The sequence below is a fragment of the Alnus glutinosa genome, chromosome 4 (assembly GCF_958979055.1).
Source record: "Alnus glutinosa chromosome 4, dhAlnGlut1.1, whole genome shotgun sequence".
Classification (NCBI taxonomy): Eukaryota; Viridiplantae; Streptophyta; class Magnoliopsida; order Fagales; family Betulaceae; genus Alnus; species Alnus glutinosa.
The window spans coordinates 30,831,876-30,850,411 of NC_084889.1; the positions used below are offsets into that span (position 1 = coordinate 30,831,876).

The 18,536-nt window shown below is 35.8% G+C and overlaps 1 protein-coding gene across 1 annotated transcript in view; it reads left to right on the forward strand.

The window, feature by feature from the left end:
- The first annotated feature begins 476 nt into the window (after positions 1–476).
- LOC133865674 (probable LRR receptor-like serine/threonine-protein kinase At1g56140) overlaps positions 477–18,536 on the forward strand; it is a 32,214-nt gene continuing 14,154 nt past the window's right edge. Inside the window, exons 1-15 of the mRNA XM_062302105.1 lie at positions 477–657; positions 5,366–5,555; positions 13,888–13,959; positions 14,176–14,247; positions 14,340–14,411; positions 14,690–14,761; positions 15,093–15,164; positions 15,282–15,353; positions 15,563–15,634; positions 15,744–15,815; positions 15,936–16,007; positions 16,495–16,584; positions 16,674–16,739; positions 17,343–17,408; positions 17,604–17,648. Coding sequence (XP_062158089.1) covers positions 510–657; positions 5,366–5,555; positions 13,888–13,959; positions 14,176–14,247; positions 14,340–14,411; positions 14,690–14,761; positions 15,093–15,164; positions 15,282–15,353; positions 15,563–15,634; positions 15,744–15,815; positions 15,936–16,007; positions 16,495–16,584; positions 16,674–16,739; positions 17,343–17,408; positions 17,604–17,648 — 1,253 coding nt within the window. The 5' untranslated portion in view covers positions 477–509. The remainder of the gene's footprint in view (positions 658–5,365; positions 5,556–13,887; positions 13,960–14,175; positions 14,248–14,339; positions 14,412–14,689; positions 14,762–15,092; positions 15,165–15,281; positions 15,354–15,562; positions 15,635–15,743; positions 15,816–15,935; positions 16,008–16,494; positions 16,585–16,673; positions 16,740–17,342; positions 17,409–17,603; positions 17,649–18,536) is intronic.

Here is an 18,536-nt window from a genome sequence, read left to right on the forward strand (position 1 = left end):
TTTCTTGAAAGTCAGAAATAGAAACTCAAAGAGTTTGATTACATTAAAGGCAGTTGTAATCCTGAAAGTCAAAAATGGAAGCTGCCCTTTGGCGACGCGGAAGACCTAAATGTTAAAGAAAAATGATTCCTACACTAACATTACACAACTCCAACACAACTGCCTTCAATCCAAAAAAAAAATAAAAAATAATACTTTACACTGAAACTGGTTGCGTTGAAGTTGTATTAATAATAGTGCAAGAATCATTCCTAAATGGTAAATATGTCAGTGATCGATGTCACTGTACGGGGGCCAACCAAGCTTGAAAATTACACAATTGGTTGACCCGAAAGGCGACTGCAACTTGCAAGCCTCTATCAACAGAGGCGCGTGGGTGGGGCATGGTTTCGATGTTGAGACTGATATTATCATAATAAAATCATAGACAACCCAGTGGATGAGCAGAAGGCAGGATTTATATATTGAGGAAATGCATTGAGTCAGGCGGTAAGCGGTCAGTCTGGTGGATGGCGCTCCATCGATCAGTCTCAGACATGGTGGGATCAAAATCATCACCAGTTTTAGTCTTTGCTCTTTATGCTGCCTGCATCTTTGGCCTACCTGAGCTTGCTCAAGCTCAAAATGGAGCCAACGCTGTCACAGATCCTGCTGAAGGTATGTCTCTCTCTCTCTCTCTCTCTCTCTCTCTCTCTCTCTCTATTACTATTTACTTATCCATAGGGGTGTTAGATGAGTTCGGCTACTCGTGAACTCGGTTCGATTCGATTCGGTTAAACTCGATTCGGTCTCGATTCGAATAATAAATGAGCCGTTCGTGAACATAATAATCCACTCGAATATTAAACGAGACATACTCGTATAAACTCGGCTCGATTCGAATAAAGCTCGTGAGCTTGGCTTATATAAGTTCGACTCGACTCGTTCAGCTCGAATCGTTAACTTGCTCGTATATATTTATATATATACATATCTATTAATATACATATAATTATATTGATAAAAATGGGATTTATAATATAAGTATGCATTTTAGTTATTAAGTAATAAGTATGAGATATTCATTTAAATTTACATAACCTTTTGAAGTTCTGATTTTTTAATTTAAAGTCATAATTTTTTATCTAAAAAATTTAATTTATTTGGAAGAATCTGGAATGGGATTATACAAATTAATGATTTATATTTGCATATATTATAAAAATTTATAATTGGATAATGCCACAGCCACGTGTGTGGCTGTGGCTGAATGAGGGAGAAGAAATATCTTCTCCCTCTTTTGTTGCACGAGAGACAAGACGTGTTTTGTCAAAACAAAAACAAAGAAGAAGAAACACTAGAGAAGAAAGGAAACGCAGAGAGAGCTCGCTCAGCGCTGTGGCCTTGGTGCGTCAGTGGCGATTGCACCACTTGGTGGCAGTGGGCCGCTGTCTTTGGCCTAAGGGAGTGTCGCCGTGCGGTCATTGTAGTGGATCAATGGGGTGAGCATGAAAATCTAAGGAAGGTTTTTGGTGGGTCTTCATTGCTGGGTGGTCTCCGGCCATGGAGCATGTCGGAGTAGTCGTCTCATGTGGTCACAGACCTTTTGTGCAGTGGTTTTGTGCCGGTTGGGTGTTGGAAAAGTTTTGTTTTACTATTTTTTAAGTTAAAAGATTTACAGAAACTCCAATCGAGCTCGAGCCGCTCGAGCTCGATTGAAGTCTCGGCTTGTGAACCTAACCGAGTTCGAGCCAAGCTCGAACTTGGCTAGGTACTTGACAAGCCGAATTCGAACATTGATTTCAAATTCGACTCGAGCTCGAGCCGAGTTCGAGCTCCTCAATAATGTATTCGAGCCGAATCTGACAGTTCCAAGTTCGGCTCGGCTCGAATACAACCCTACTTATCCAGAAAGAAAGAAAAAAAGAAGCAAGAAAACGCTGATAGACCTTCAGATGCCACAAAATAAAATACGACCAAAATCTTAATTATGAAATGATTAGTCCCTATTTTAAATAAAATGGAGAGAATACTATTCCTAAGAAAACCGCCTGCTTTTTGCCTTACTCTGGTTCCAACTTCCAATGCAAAGAGTCTTCGTATCCTTAAAATTATGTTCGTCGTCTTCTTTAATTTTCCTTTGAGGGAAAAAATAACAAAGAGAATTAATTAAACAGCGTTTTGTGGCGTTAAGTGACTAGAAAATTGAAGGAACTTAAGCATAATCTGGTTAAGTGTTTAAAAAATTGTCGTCTAGATTTGGATAAACTTTCGACAAATTGCTTTCGTGACAAAAAATAAAAATTAAACAGGCTAAGGTTAGTAGATACCAGTTAATTTTAAATGTTTTATACAACCGGATAAGTCAACCGTACACACAAGCAGGTTTAGAATAAAATACAGGTTAGTTAATTGGTTGAGGTGTATTATTTGCATGCATACATTTTGTACATCCAATTATATTTGGTGTAAAATTCATGCACACAAGATGTGTCGCACATGCATATATCTCACACTAAATATGTATGAAAAATATTACATGCATGTACTTAAATTTTTATAAAGAGAACCTTACTAACTGATGTTGAGCTCATTCATTAGACATGATTAAAACAATTAATGAAAAGAAATGTTATGGGTACCAATAAATAAGCTCTACATCATCATAATAAAGTTTTATTTTTAAAAGTTTAAGTATATGTAACATTTCTCTAAATGTATTGAGTGTATATATTAAATATGTACTAAAAAGTGTGTATATGTATGATTTGCCTAGTTGGTTAGTATTCACTGTCAACTAGGTTTTAGAGAGCAAAAAAATGCCACGTAGTTTGGTTTCGTTGTGGTTTAATTGGGTCTTCAATTTCAACCCAAATCAATCAAAGCCCTTCCCAGTTCCTCTCTCTTAGTAATTATTCTTTCTTGTCTGACGTCCACACAATCAATCCAGGCACCCCACCACACGCAACCCCCCAAGCCGTCAATCGTCTGACCCCCCACCTTGACAACTTAGGGGCTGATCAATAGCTTGGTGGGAGTTATGAATTTTTCTACGATGTACAAATAGCAATTTTAAATATCTTTTTTTATTCATTTATTTATTTTTATAATTAATATGCATGGTTTAAATTGAATCAAAATTTAATAATGATTTATCTCGAATCATAATAATAATTTTTTTTTTAAAAAAAAAAAATTCCTATTGTTACATATAAAAAAGGCCATGTCTTTGTTTGAAGCGCGTGGTTTGCCACAATAACTTAAAAAAATAAAAAGATAATTCTTATCCTTACATATCAAAAAGGCCGTACGTGTCTTTGTTTGAAACGTATGATCTGTTTATTGCCACGCCTGCAATTGTTGGTCAACTTTATGCTGCACCTAATCAAGAGGGAGAGGGTAAATGATTTGAATTAATATATATATATATATATCATAATGTTATATAATATATTTTATTCCACAACTTACTTGCAATGCAGGTGTGATAGTGCAAACTAATTTTTAAATTAATTCGTGTTAAAAAAAAAATCAAAAGTTAATTGGAACTGACACATCAACCGTTTGGATATTGAATCCAAATATTATTCGAATATACTGCGCGAATTACGAGGTTTGACTTTGTGAGATAAAATTTAAAAAAAATTAAAAAAAGTTAAATAAAATATGATTTATTTTTGAAAAAAATAAGATATTATTCAACTTTATTCAACTTTTTATTCTAACCAAACACTCTTAATCATATAGAAATGTCTTTTAACATAGGTGTCGGTTTAGGTTAGTTAAATGTAATTTCCATATTGCATAGAAGCAAAAAAAAAGTGTAATTTCCTCTTGATAGGCCACCAACAGTAGCAATTTAACTTTTTTTTTTTTTAAAAAAAAACACTCAAAATATGTACTAGGGTGTATGCGGTTGTGTTTTGTGGTTATTGTCTCTAACCGTTAATCGTAACTATTTTAGGCGGTTATCTAATTTTTGTAACCGTAACTAGTCCACCTTAAGCGGTTAACCGCTTTAAAATAACCGTCGTTTAACAGTTATTGAAACTTATAACCGCACCGCATAAACGTGTTTTTAGAAATGAGTGTATTTTGGTATTGTAGGCATTCCTTGAGCCTCTTTTAAGGGCCTATTTTCGATGACTTTAGGCATTTTTTAAATATGGATAATTACATCATTGGTCCCTAAGGTTAATCTAAATTACAAATCACTCACTGTGGTACAAAAAATTTATGGAATGTCCTTGTGGTAAATTATAATTACGAATCACTCTCTGAACCCGTTTTTCGTCTACTAAGTTAACGGAATCCGTTAGTTGACACGTCATACCCAATAGGAGGGTCCTTGTGGTAAACTATAATTACGAATCACTCCCTGAACCCATTTTCCGTCCACCAAGTTAACAGAATCCGTTAGTTATCACGTCATACCTAATAGGTAATCGACACGTGTCCATTACAATAAAAAATATTAATAAATAAAACTTAATTTTTTTAAAAAAATAAAATAAAATAAAATAGTTAAAGGGTGGCTATCGGTTGAGCGGCCACCCCTAAAGTGGTCGCACGCCACCCTCAGGGGCTCAGGGTGGCCTTCGGGCCACCCCTAGCTGCCTTTGGGGGTGGCCGCGCCCCGGCCACCCCTTCACTATATATATATATATAATAAAATAATTTTTAAGTTTTATTTATTTATATTTTTTATTGTAATAGACACGTGTCGATTTCTTATTGGGTATAACGTGACAAACTAACGGAATCTGTTAACTTGGTGGACAAAAAACAGGTTCAAGGAGTGATTCATAATTATAGTTTAATTATCACAAGGACCATCTATGAACTTCTTGTACTACAGGGAGTGATTTGTAATTTAGGCCAACCCCAGGGACTAATAGTGCAAGTATCCATTTTTTAAATAAGTAGAATGCTTCAAAATATAACAAAGCTCAAGAATTATTTTTATAAATAAAGATAAATTTCATTAAATTCAAACAAAAACCACATATCAAATGCACCAAACCCATGGCATTTTATATATATATATATATATATATATATATATATATATATATATATATATATATATATATATATATATATATATATATATATATATATATATATATATATATATATATAATGGTTATTAACCGTTTCCGTTTACCCTTAAATTTACTAACTGCCCCACTTTAAGGGATTAACAATTTTTCTTAATTCATACAAAAGTGATTATACAATTAACGGTTATTAACCGCTCAATATGCTTGTACACCCTAAATTATATACTAACTAGGTGAGATTTCTTTTGAGTGCAATCATGACAGAGTCAGTATTTGTTTTCCACGCTAATTCCAATGATATATAATTGTGAATTTTATTGCAGTAAGGGTTTTCAATTCAATATTTCAAAATTGGGGAATCTCAGCACCATTAGGCCAATGGAATATAAGTGGGCAACCATGCAGCGGAGCGGCCATCGGCTCTTTCCCCACCATCGATGATGGAGATCACAATCCCTTTATCAAATGCAACTGTTCATACGACAATGGCACTACTTGTCACATTACGGCACTGTACGTACTTTTCTCTTACCTGTTTTCGCTCTGTCTCTCTCTGTTTCTATCCAATTCTATTTTTGTTTAAAATTACAATTTTATACATAAAAACCAAAGATTGCCCCTTCTATCCGGTCTTGGCAAAAAGCAGTGGGTTTCTGCCCACCAATAGCCCCTTGACACATTAGTTAAAGACAAAAAACTGAAAAGTTAGTGAAGCACCCAATCCCTCTCTCCCATTCTGATTTGAAGTAGTCTATGTTCTAAACAAAAGAAAGAAAAACCACCGCCCAGTTTGCCAAAACCCGTCCGCCCAAAATCACCGCACGTCCGCCCGGACTGGAGCACTCCGCCGAAGTCCCGGCGTGGGCACCCCTAATCTGCCCCAAATCCCGTCCGTCCGTCCGTCCCTAATTAGCCCCAAATCTTGTCCGCCCTAATCCACCCTAAATCCCGCCCGCCCAAAATCACCGCACGTCCACCGGACTGGACAACGACGCCAAAGCCGTCCACCCCTAATCCCCCCAAATCCCGTCCGTCCGCCCCTAATCCCCCCAAACCATCCTCTTGGCCAGAACCATCTTCTTCTTCTTCTTTTGCATTTTCGGTCTCTCAGTTTCAGTCTCTCTCTCGATCTGCATCCTCTCTCTCACGGTGGCTCTCTCTCTCTCCGATGATCGGTCTTTCTCAAAAGTCCCGGCGTGAGCGGCGGCTTTTTGGTGTCGGCAATCGGGCAGCGGCAGCGTTCATCTTGGGTCTTCAATTCGGTTCGTATCAGATGAGGAGTCAGCGTTCATCTTGGGTCTTTAATCGGGTGTATTGCATTTATTTGCTTTTTTATTTCAAGCTCACGTGTCAAATTATCATTGGCAGGCAAAAAAACCCCACTTTTTGCCAGGACCGAATTGAAGTTATTCCCAAAACGAAAACCTGAAGTGCTTCGTGTTCATGTTTGGATAACTGTTTCTCTTCTCTATATATATGGGGTCTATTGATCGTTTCACCCATTCAATTGGGTCGCATCAATTTTATTGGTCATGGTAAAAAAACTTTAAAAAAAGAAAAAGAAAAAAAGATTTGCATGACATTTGTTCGATATTATGTCTGGCTGGTACTGCAATGGTCCAAGGTAAGCCCCTATAACACACATTTGAACGAAGATTACCTCGGCCATCTTTTTTGGACCAACTCCTACGTTCATATTTCTTGCTACTCCATTCTCTATTATAGTAGTAACAGGTTGACAACGGTCGACAAAATAAATAAATAAATAAATAAAAACTAGTTGACAACAAAGACTTTGAAAAGAATAAAAAACAAAATAGATTTTATCTTTCAAATTTAGGTCACAAAACAATGCATATTTTACCCAAATTTCAATGAGAAAAAAAAAATTGGCAATAAAAGGCCATGTGGCACAAGAAGTAACATATCAACAATTTTTTTTTTTTTTTTTTCAGTTTTTTTTTATTATTAAATATTCCCTTTTATATATGTATATATATAAATTTATATTTCTAAAATTGCTGATATGGCAATTCTTTTGCCACATAGCCGTTTGGTGCCACATATCTTTTTATTTTACTTTTTATGAATTTTTTAGCAAAAAGATGTCCTATCATGACCGTTGAATCGAGGGCTATTCTATATAACTTACTCTAAACGGATCTTCCACAGGTTGGATTTGTTGCTTACCTTACGGCCCATGCCATTCAATGCACTATATAATGAACTAGAGCTCTTTTTCGTCAACTAGGAAGCAATACTAGGGTCTCCTTATAATTTTCACATTTCAAATTCTAGGGATAGTGATGGTTACTCTAGAGAGAGATGAACAATATTCTGAGTGCTATTCTAAAACGTATATTCAGTCTTCTCTATTAGAGTCCTAAGAAGGGAGAAGTTCTAGTAGACAAAAATTTTAGCAACTCAATATAGTAGCTTATTATAATCTAATTAAGGTAGTTGGTAGTTATCAAATAGGGGTTGTGATTCATGCACAACCCTTAGCACAACTAGTGCACAACTTCAAGGCATATTGAAGTGTGCTAAAGTTGTCTTTTTAGCACTTCACCCACTATTTAATAATCCTTAAAAGATTATGTTAATTAGAAATAAAATTCCACTAATCCATGTGGACTCTCTGGGTCAAATTAATTTCCAATATCTCCCACTCATCCATATTGGGTACCATATCCATAAGCTGTGAAAGAACTCAAGGAATGATTCTAACTCCAATAAAAAACAATCAAGCAATAATTATCACAGTAATAAAATTACTTGAAAACTAAATCATACAAACACACAACTGGAAAAACTCTTCGAACACATCAAATGTTTAAAAACCACTCTAATGCAGTCAAAACCAGAAAATCACTATAGAGAAGATCCAGACTACAAGATAAGATAAAACTTACAATCCTTTGTGATATCCTATTTCATGTAATACAACTAACCACCTGCTAGCCTCTAAGCCCTCCAATCTTCTTACAGTGCATCTCTTTACAGATCCTTCGGTAGACTCTTCTTCAGACAATATTTTGTATATGGTTTGTTGGCTAAAACTCAAGAACACTTCAAGTGTGAACAAAGCTCAAAGCTTTCATAACATACACACTTGGTCACACTATTTTGGTGATGGAAAATGAATCTATAAACTCCCTAGGATCATCCTACACACTTTTACCAAATACCCAAGAACCCCTTTAGAGCTTATGAAAATCTCCAGGAAAAATGTCTCTTCAAGCTTTTTTTGAATAAGCTAAAAATCTAATTTTTATCAACTGTTCCGCAGGCTGCCGTTAAAACAAAAAAAAACTTAGGATTCCATCGCTAACTTTTTGACACTTGTCAGTTCCTCAGTCTAGCTGCCGTTAAAACAAAAAAAAACTTAGGATTCCATCGCTAACTTTTTGACACTTGTCAGTTCCTCAGTCTAGCTTCCGTTAGAACGGGCTTCAGACAGGATCTTACAAAATCTCATGGAGAGCCAATTGTAGCTTGATGCTCGAATGTGCTTCTGATGCCCTTTTGACGAAGGATGGCAGAGAGGTTAAATCGTCTTCCAGTGGTGTGCCATTAGAACAGCTCTAATTCCGTTTGAACGGAGGAAGGGAGTAAGAAATCTTCTTGTCATAGGCGTCCCGTTAAATTGGATTTCCAACGTCCTTCTAACAGGGGAAGGCAAAGAGGACTCGTCTTCAACCAAGCAGCTGCCATTTGAACGGCCTTCTCACGTGCTTCTAACGTGGGATCACAAAAGCTCCAATAATAAGCCAAAACAAACCCAAAACACTTGGAAAATATCCAAAAGGTTTTCTGCACCGAATATTACCAATATTCTATGAACTAACAAACTGTTTCCTCCTGATAGCTCATCTAATCATCTCCTCCTAGAGGTGGAGCCAACAGGGGTTTGCCCCTTCTGACCTGCTTAAAACTTTCTTCAGCCTCAGTATGTAAGGGAATAATATAGTGGGCTTAATAGGGTTAATTAGGTTAAGATGGCCTGATGGGCTGAACTGTTAGAAGTTAGTTTTAGAGCTAGTGGGTTGGGTTGTTAGTAGTTATGGGTAGTTACAGTTGCAAGTTTGTATATAACCCAGGTCCACGAATGAATCTATATCAAACTTGTCAAATATTTAATCAGTTTTTGGAGTTTAAGCTTTCTCTAGTAAAGCCTGGAGGTGCTGGATTCCCTCGAAGGTCTAGCTTTCGATTTCATCTTCTTCCATTTCGCTCTATTCCATCTTTCTATTCTATCTTTCCATCCATTTTATCAATTCCATACAGTTCCTTACAATCACAGTTAAAGAATATAAGAAATACATTACATAGTAGAGTTTCTTTAGTTGCCCACCCTTAGTCACTCACTCATTTCCAATGTCTCCGCCAAAACATAATTGCAACAAATTTAATCAGTGAATAGAGGCGACTTCTCTTGATAAGAAGATAGCAATCCTAATAACCAACACAAGGAGTTGGGGTTTTATTTTAGAATTAGTGGTGACCCTCATTGAAGGCCGGGGGAGGAGCATCTTGTTGTTGTAGTGAGCGACGACGAACATGTCGAAGCACAACACCACCATCTGAACTATGCTTTTTCATGAATACAGAGAAAACCCATAAATCTAAAATTGTATCTAAAGCTAAAAATCCGACCCACTTAAATTATCCAAGAAATCTAAGAGAGAGAGAGAGAGAGAGAGAGAGAGAGAGAGAGAGCTTGAGCGTGGGTGGGGATGACCTTTCTGGTTGAAAGGGAGTAGATGACGACCACGTGGGTGGGGATGACCTTTCTCTCCATCTCTATATATTGATCAGCTAGTTGGAGTTGTGTGCTTGTCTTTTGGGAGGAGATGTAGCTAGAAGCTGAAAAGGGTTTGGCCCTCAGTGGGTTGTAAGTTAGAGAGAAAAGGAATCATGAAGAAAACTAAATAGAGTTTGGTATTTGATGGGACAGACTGCATGTGCATGTGTGTGAGTGAGAGTATGGAAAAACTTGGTGCACTAGGGGCGGTGTGTATGGTTTTGCTGGAAACATATAAAAAGGGTGTACACAAATGTCATAAGGGATTAGGTGAGCGTTTGAAACTGCCCTAAATTTGTGCTTTCCTTTTCCTTTTTTCAGGCCATTTAATGAGATGTGAATTACTCACACGTCATAGTGATGGAGGAGAGATCCATCCAGTCACTCCCTTGATTGGTCATCTATAACACATACAATATGAAATGTCTGCTATGGTGGAACTCCCACTCAATTGGCTTGTCACACTCAAATGTTGTACGATCTTAGTCTAGTCGCCATAAAGGCGTCCTATCTTGAGTTTCTTTGCACAGTGGCTTGTCGAGTGCCTGTCTAAGATCTCACATTTGGCTTTATTTAGGTTTCATGAAGTTGTAAAAAACTTCATGTGCGCCGCCTATAATTCTCATCTTAACCAAGCTAAGACAACATTCTAAGAATTTGTCTTACATGATCCTAAAGTGTAACACCCCCAAGAATTAACTAACATGTAGTTAACTCGGCGTGCCTCCCAAGACCTATTTACATCATAAATAACTCAAAAAGGATCTATCTATCTGTTAACTCTGTATAAAATGAACAACATAAATAATTGAAACTTAATATAAGATAGTGTATCTAAAATAATTCCATAAATTAATAAATATTCAGAGCAATACTAAGTCTCCCAAAAGTGATAAAATTAAAACCAAAGCGTTACAATTCTCAAAATAACCTCAAATCATTGATAAGTAAACAAAACTCCAAACATAACAAACATCCCTAATTACATCAAGATCAAGATCTAGTCTTAAAAAGATAAATCAAATAGAGAATCTTGATCATCTCCCTACGCGTATCTCCATCACTATCCCACATGCTCTCTAACCACTTTGAGTCTAGCTCCTCAAAGATGATCTTGACTATATCATCCACAAGTACATATTGTCTCAAAGGACTCACCATCTAGTTACTGACTAACTGCAAAACACAAGTGTGTTTCACAGGTGGAAAGGAAATCAAGTGGAAGTTCACGATTCAGTGAGATAAAATCAAATGAAAGAATTTAGAACTCATAGTTTTTAAAGAAAAGGTTTTCTCGCATTAAGATATATCATCATATAAGGCAATTGATATCAATAAGAAGTATGCACATGATAAATTCTGATCATACTATCATTGTTCAACTCCATATGTTTTATTCAGACCCTTACTATAGAAGCTCATAATTTGGGGAAGAGTTGAGAACAAGAAAGAGACACACAATTAAGGTGGTTCGGCCTGTAATTTACATCTACACGTCAAAGCATTTGCTTAGTTACATATTTCTTTGATGATTTGATTATATACAAGCTCTATTTATAGAGAAAGAGTCTGAACATTACACATCACTTCAACTTCTACAATAATAACAATAAATTTAATTTACACAAACCACCTTATAACTCTTGTCTCTTGAGTTCTTGTAGCTCTTGTCTCAAGCCCAATGATAGATCACATACGTTGAGCTTGGATCTTGAACAGGCTACAAAAAAAATTGGCTACTATGGCCTGAATGGGAACATTGGTTGCTATGAACGGAATTTGGACTTTGACGACTGTTTGGCCAATATCGGCAACTATTGCCGGAACATGGACATTGGCTACTTTTTGGCCGGCCTCGACTAGAAAAGAGCTTCATTAGCCTTTTTGGCCGAAAGCTTAATATGTTGTCAAAGGCTCAAAATGATGCAAAAGATTATCTTGAAACTGTAGAGCAAGTTGGTGAAATAGAGCTGTCAAAAAGAGATCATTCTGGGAAAGAAATTGAAGCTGATGAATCTGATGAAGAAAGTGATGGTGATGATGCGAATGGTTTGGAATCTTCAGATCAAGTAATCTAAAAAGATGCAATGATAAAATGCAAGGGTAGGGGTTCTGAAGAAGAGAATGCCAATGTATTAAAGCAGTAATTTCCTTTTAAAGATCACTTACAGGAACATGTTGAGTACTATGGTGGAAGATGACAGAGGTTGAGGTCTGTTTGCGGTTATGATTCTGTGAGACTATGGATTTTGGTTGTGGTTGCAGATGCGGAAGGGATGAGAGAAACCAAAAAAAAATTGGCACAGGATCGATACTTGCATGAGTTTTTAGGGCTCTGATACCATATAGAAGCTCATAATTTAGGGAAGAGTTGAGAACAAGAAAGAGAGACACATAATTAAGCTGATTTGGCCTATGGCATACATCTACACGTCAAAGCCTTTGCTTAACTACATGTTTCCTTGATGATTTGATTGTATATAAGACGACTCTATTTATAGAGAAAAGAGTCTGAATGTTACATGTCACTTCAGCTTATACGTTAACAACAATTAATTTAATTTACACATACCATCTTATACATCTTGTTTCTTGAGTTCTTGTAACTCTTGTCTCAATACTTACCCATTCCTGATAGGGTTTGTGTGTTTTCGAAATATCCTCTGGTGCAACACCGGTACACCGATATGCACAAACTAGCGATCGGGTCTGACCCCGAGTAGCCCATGCTGGTAACAATGCCATATGGTCGTGAGTCTCGTGACCACCATGTGTACATAGCTGTGTTGGTTAGCACAAGTTTAAGAGGGGCTTTAGCCTAAAGTGCTCCGCTTATGTGGAAAGTGGCTTCGTAACTTTTGGGGCTGAAAGTGCCCACATGAGTTGGGCTTTGGTATATTGGGACTTAAGTTTGAGCATTTCTCACCACCTCTTATATTGCATCCTTTATTAGTGTAATTTTTCCCAATTTTTTATTTTTTTGCTTGTGGAAGTTGATTTTTATGCTGAACTATGTAAATAATTTCTTTTGAGTGTGATTAATCTATTTCTTTTCCCTCTTCTCTGCTAGGTTGTCATCCAAATTTTTATTTTGTTATAATAAACTAGTATCAAAACTTTTTGCTGTGACAATAGTTACTAATATTCTTGAGCAGGCATTCATCTACCACCTTAGATTAAACTTACAATTTTGAACTTCAACAAATTAAATTCACATCAAATGTGAGCTGTGACGTCCCACATCGCCTGAGAATGAGGATGTGCTTATATGTATAAATGCACCATATATGACACAACGCGTTTTAAAGCCGTGATGGCCATGAACCGATCAGAACTCCGTAGTTAAGCGTGCTGCTGCGAAAGCAATCCCAGGATGGGTGACCTCCTGGGAAGTTCTGTTTGGGGAGCCAAAAGTGGACAATATTGTGTCATTGGGGTGGGTTGTTACAAATGGTATCAGAGCCATTGCCCAGCCTGAGATGGTGGGAGCGTGCACAAGCCCAAGAGGGTTGCCGGCGGGCACTCGCTGGGATGCCAAGAATGGGGTGATCCCATGAGGGTCGCCAGCGAGGACGCTGGGTCCTAAGGGGGGGTGATTGTGACGTCCCACATCGCTTGGGAATGAGGATGTGCTTATATGTATAAATGCACCCTATATGACACAACGCGTTTTAAAGTCGTGATGACCATGAATCGATCAGAACTCCACAGTTAAGCGTGCTGCTGCGAGAGCAATCCCAGGATGGGTGACCTCCTGGGAAGTTCTATTTGGGGAGCCAAAAGTGGACAATATTGTGTCATTGGGGGTGGGTTGTTACATGAGCAATTTCAATACAAAATTGAAGTGCAATCCTTCTATATGATAATCCACTTTTTGGCTTTAAATAGCCTTGAAAAGTTCAGTAAAATTATGTTAAGTGACCGACAGATAGTTTATGTAATGGCAGACACCTTACACTTCAAAGTATCTTGAACATCTTGTACGTATGAATCTTCCATTATTTTTGATTGCTTGTTTTTGGAATTTTATTTTCTTTGCAGGAAGGTTTATGCCTTGGATGTTGTCGGTGTAATCCCAGAAGAGCTATGGACTCTAACTTTCCTCACCAATCTGTATGGTTTCTTCTTTATATGTTTGTTTACTTGGGTTTTGTATAGTTTTGGTTTCCTTCTTTCTCATGTAAGCTAGGATTGAAATTAGACCTTGAATTTGTGGTGCACAATATCAATGAATTGAAATTTATGCTAGATGTGTTGTGCTAGTTTTCCGCAATGGTCCATTTGCATTGGGCACTGTGAAATATGCTAAGTTTCCTCCATTTCTTACAGGAATTTGGGCCAAAATTACTTGACAGGTAACCTGTCCGCATCCATCCGCAATCTAACTCGCATGCAATACCTGTAAGCTCAACTTACTTTCATTTGAAACTCCTAGGACATAGTACATTAATATTATTTAACCTTTCCTCTTTTTCTGATGTTTAACGCATTAGGAGTATTGGCATTAATGCATTATCAGGGGAGCTTCCAAAGGAACTTGGAGAGCTTACCAATTTAATATCATTGTAAGTCATACTCATTGTCAATTTCCTAATTCATCTATGTGGCGTCTTCTTGTTGTTGCTTTTCTACAGATATTTGTGATCTTCTTAAAATGAGACTCATTTCTTCCTGTTGCCTTTGTCTTTATATGGTAGTAGGTTTAAATAGGTGTTTTCACAAAATAGCATGTCTGTTCTGTTGCTTTCTGCATTTCATATACCTGATCTTGATTATCTGACCCTAAAGAGAATAAAATCCTTTGCTTGTAATTCATTTATTGTTTCACTTGTTAAATTTGCAGGTCATTTTCATCAAACAACTTCTCGGGCTCTCTGCCATCTGAGCTTGGGAATTTAGTGAATCTAGAACAAATGTAAGTTCTAGTACAATGCTGAATTTCTTTTTTCACTGTCAGTCCGCAAAACCATTAGATTGCAATTTGTTGCAGTGATGAAGACTTTGCAAATGGTTCTAATAAAGCTACTACTCTGAGGCTCAAGATTATAAGAACTTTGTGACAGTCAATCTTATAAAATGCCATAATAAACGGTTTTGCTTATGCAAGACTTTTATCTTTTTTTCTTAAGATAGCTTGCAACCTTTCTTTTGGTTGTTAAATCCATTATCTAATATTACTTAAATTTTCATATAAGCTGAGGATAGGCTGTTATCAGTAGATTCATGTAAGTTGTTTCCCTTGACAGCTACTTTGATAGTTCTGGAGTTAGTGGTGAGATTCCTTCCACATTTGCTAAATTACGAAACCTCCAAACCGTGTAAGAAATTCATGTCTTTTTTTTCCAATTGAAAACTTTCTAAAATGTACATGTGGTTAAATATAAAAACAAAAGCTGCAATTGAATTGTCTGAGGAAATACTTCTTTTGGTATCAGGTGGGCATCAGACACTGAACTCACAGGCAGGATACCTGACTTCATAGGGAATTGGTCAAAGCTTTCTGTCTTGTAAGATGATATTGTTAGCCTTATCATTTTTTGTCTTTGTTTAATCATCCTTGACAAGGGTCAAGCATTCATTACACCACAATGTCAATAAGAAACATTACTGTTATAAGACTTATGATTGAGCAAATTTTGAACTTTACTTGTTTATTCTACATAAAAGATGCATTATTCACACTTTATGATTTAAGTACTCCCAAATTCTATTTTAGGAGGCTTCAAGGAAACTCTTTCCAAGGTCCAATACCCTCAACGCTTTCCGATTTGACTTCTCTGACTGAGTTGTGAGTGTCTACATCTTTTAGTGAACTTTTTATTTTTTATTGTATATATTTTTTTATTATTTTTTCCATTTTGCAGATCTTAACAATTTCATGTCTTATATTTATGTAGGAGAATAAGTGAGTTGTCTAATGGGAGCTCTTCACTGGCATTCATAAAGGATATGAAGTCTCTAAGTATCTTGTAAGGCAATATCATAGAGGCTAAGATTCAGAAATTCCTAAAGATGAATATATATGTTTTCTTCCCTTCTTTGTTGCTCTTCCTGAATATGGTATAACACTTTACTTACATGCATTGCAGAGTGCTGAGGAACAATAACATTTCTGATTCAATTCCACCTAATATAGGAGAATACCAAAAATTGACACAGCTGTAAGTAGTAGCCATTGGTTGGTAACCCTTTAGATTCATGCAGGGCTTGTACCGTGTTAGATTGAATTTTAATTGTATCCAAAGCTATGAAAGCAGGAACCTCTTTTTTTTTTTGTTAGATTGGACCAACTCAACCCGAAAAAAGAAATTTGTAATGATTGCTGCACTAAAATCTAAAGACTGTTCAAGTTTTGACATAATTATCAGGTTATTTCTCCCAGCTTAAAAAATTTGAACTTAACCTGTTTGTAATCGACTTAGGACCACTGCATAGTATATAAAACTCATCCGATTTCTTTTCATCTTCATTTATCCTTTCTCCGTCCTTTTCTTGTTCCTTCTATATTGTTTAGATGATGCATAAGGCTTAAATTTTATCCGTTCCAGTTGCATGAAGATCATAAGTGTTAATTACTTCTTGTAGATAACTGGTTTTATATATCTCACAACCATGTGATAGTTACTGTTGTATCAGTCCATGTGACAGTATTATATATCTTTCCAGGGATTTGAGCTTCAACAATATAGCAGGGCAGATTCCGGACTCCCTTTTCAATTTGAGTTTGCTCTCTTACTTGTAATATCCCTCATTTGCTTAGCTGCACAGTATACATCCCAACATACTCCTTTTTGTATTGAAGCATGTATTGTTTCCTTCGTTATCAGGTTTCTTGGAAATAATAAGTTACATGGCATACTGCCTGTAAACAAAAGTGAGAATCTTCTCAACATGTAAGTGCATAAGACATTATGTGCATTCACAAGATTATAGTGAGATATACCAATCATATTGTAGAAGGTGCTTTTACATTGGGAGATCATAAATCTAGGTGCTGCTCTCAAGTTAATACAAGTTTTGATCTCTATGCAATAAATTATTGTTTATTCTAAAAGATTAAGTGTTTCCTTTTTCTCTTTTGGATTTTCAGTTTTTCTGAAAGAAATTATAGAGTAAATTCTGATCACAACTACATTGATTTGTACTGGCTTAATTTTATAGTATTTCAAAAAAATTATTATAGGAGAGAATGCAGAGTCATTTCAACTAAAAACTTGAAACTCTTAATAGGATTTTCCCTATTTGGAACTCTTGTATTTACCTATTTGAACTATCACAACTTTATCTAGATATATGGATTTAGCTAATAGCATAAACAAGTGTGGCATTATGAGAAAAAATTGAAAATAGAGGTTTTGAATTTAAAATTGAGGGGTCAAAAGTTTATTCCAATGCATTAATGTCACTTGGCTAATGCCTAATTACTACTATTCATGGCATTGTTTACTGATTGGATGGAGCATGTACCTAACATCCTTGTAATGTTATGCTTGCAGTGATTTGTCGTACAATAATATATTGGGAAGCTTTCCTGATTGGATCAACGAACAAAATTTACAACTGTATGTTTTTGTTTACTTGATAGTGTGTATTATATTTGAATATTATCTATTTTCTATTTATTTTTCCAATATTTATAACCTGCTACTCTGGAATAACATTTTTTTTTTTATTAACAATCGTACAAAATCTTGAATTTTTCATATGGGCTTCTGCTTTCACTAATGATGAAATTGACATTTAGATCATATATGCAGCAATGTAGTTTCCAACAAATTCACAATAGAAAGTTTAAACAGCAGGTAAATCTTTCCATATTATATTTTCTACTTTTAGTGGTTGAATTTTTTGCCCAGATGAATCTGGAACAAAACAAATTGTTGTTTCCAATCCAGGTATAAATGTTATTGTTCTCATTGTAATATGGCTCTTGTAAACTACTTAAGCTGTCAATTATGGCCATGAGGGTGTTCGAAACAGATAAATCATGAGCCTCTCAACATGCTAATTAATTTGTCCTCGCGTACATTTTGGAACAAAGTTTTCATATTTTAATTTTTTCTGTGGGGCACATATCATCATTAACTCTTTTCTTCTGATAATTATAATGTTTTACTGGCATTAAATTATAAATAGAAACTAATTAGCTGTTGTCTAGCTTGTAAATTACTTAACACTAGCTTGTAACCCGTGCTATTCGCGGGATTCTTCCTTATAATTTAGTTCATAATAGTAATAAAAAAAAAATGGAAGAGAAGTATAGAAAATATAGATAAAAAATGAAAACTGAAAAACACTAATATAATATAATAGGGACAAAAATTTCTTATAAACTGGTTTATAGGAAATTTTCTACAACTCACATTTAAAAAAGACACATATCCTTTAAACATGTGAGAAACACATTTTTATTTATTAATACTATTAAAAAAGCATGTACGAAGTACATGATATTTAAATATCATATGCTTCTCACATGCCAAATGACACATATCAATCTTATATGTGGATTGTAAGAAATTTCTTACAAACCGGTTTGTAGGAAATTTCTGTCCATATAATAGTGTTATCTTTTTTGTATTACACAAAATAATAAAAAACTACTCAATAAACATAATACGCTAAAAAATCATTATACCCTGTACAAAAAACAACCATAGGAAACTCTCTCTCAGCATCATTTTTCTTGA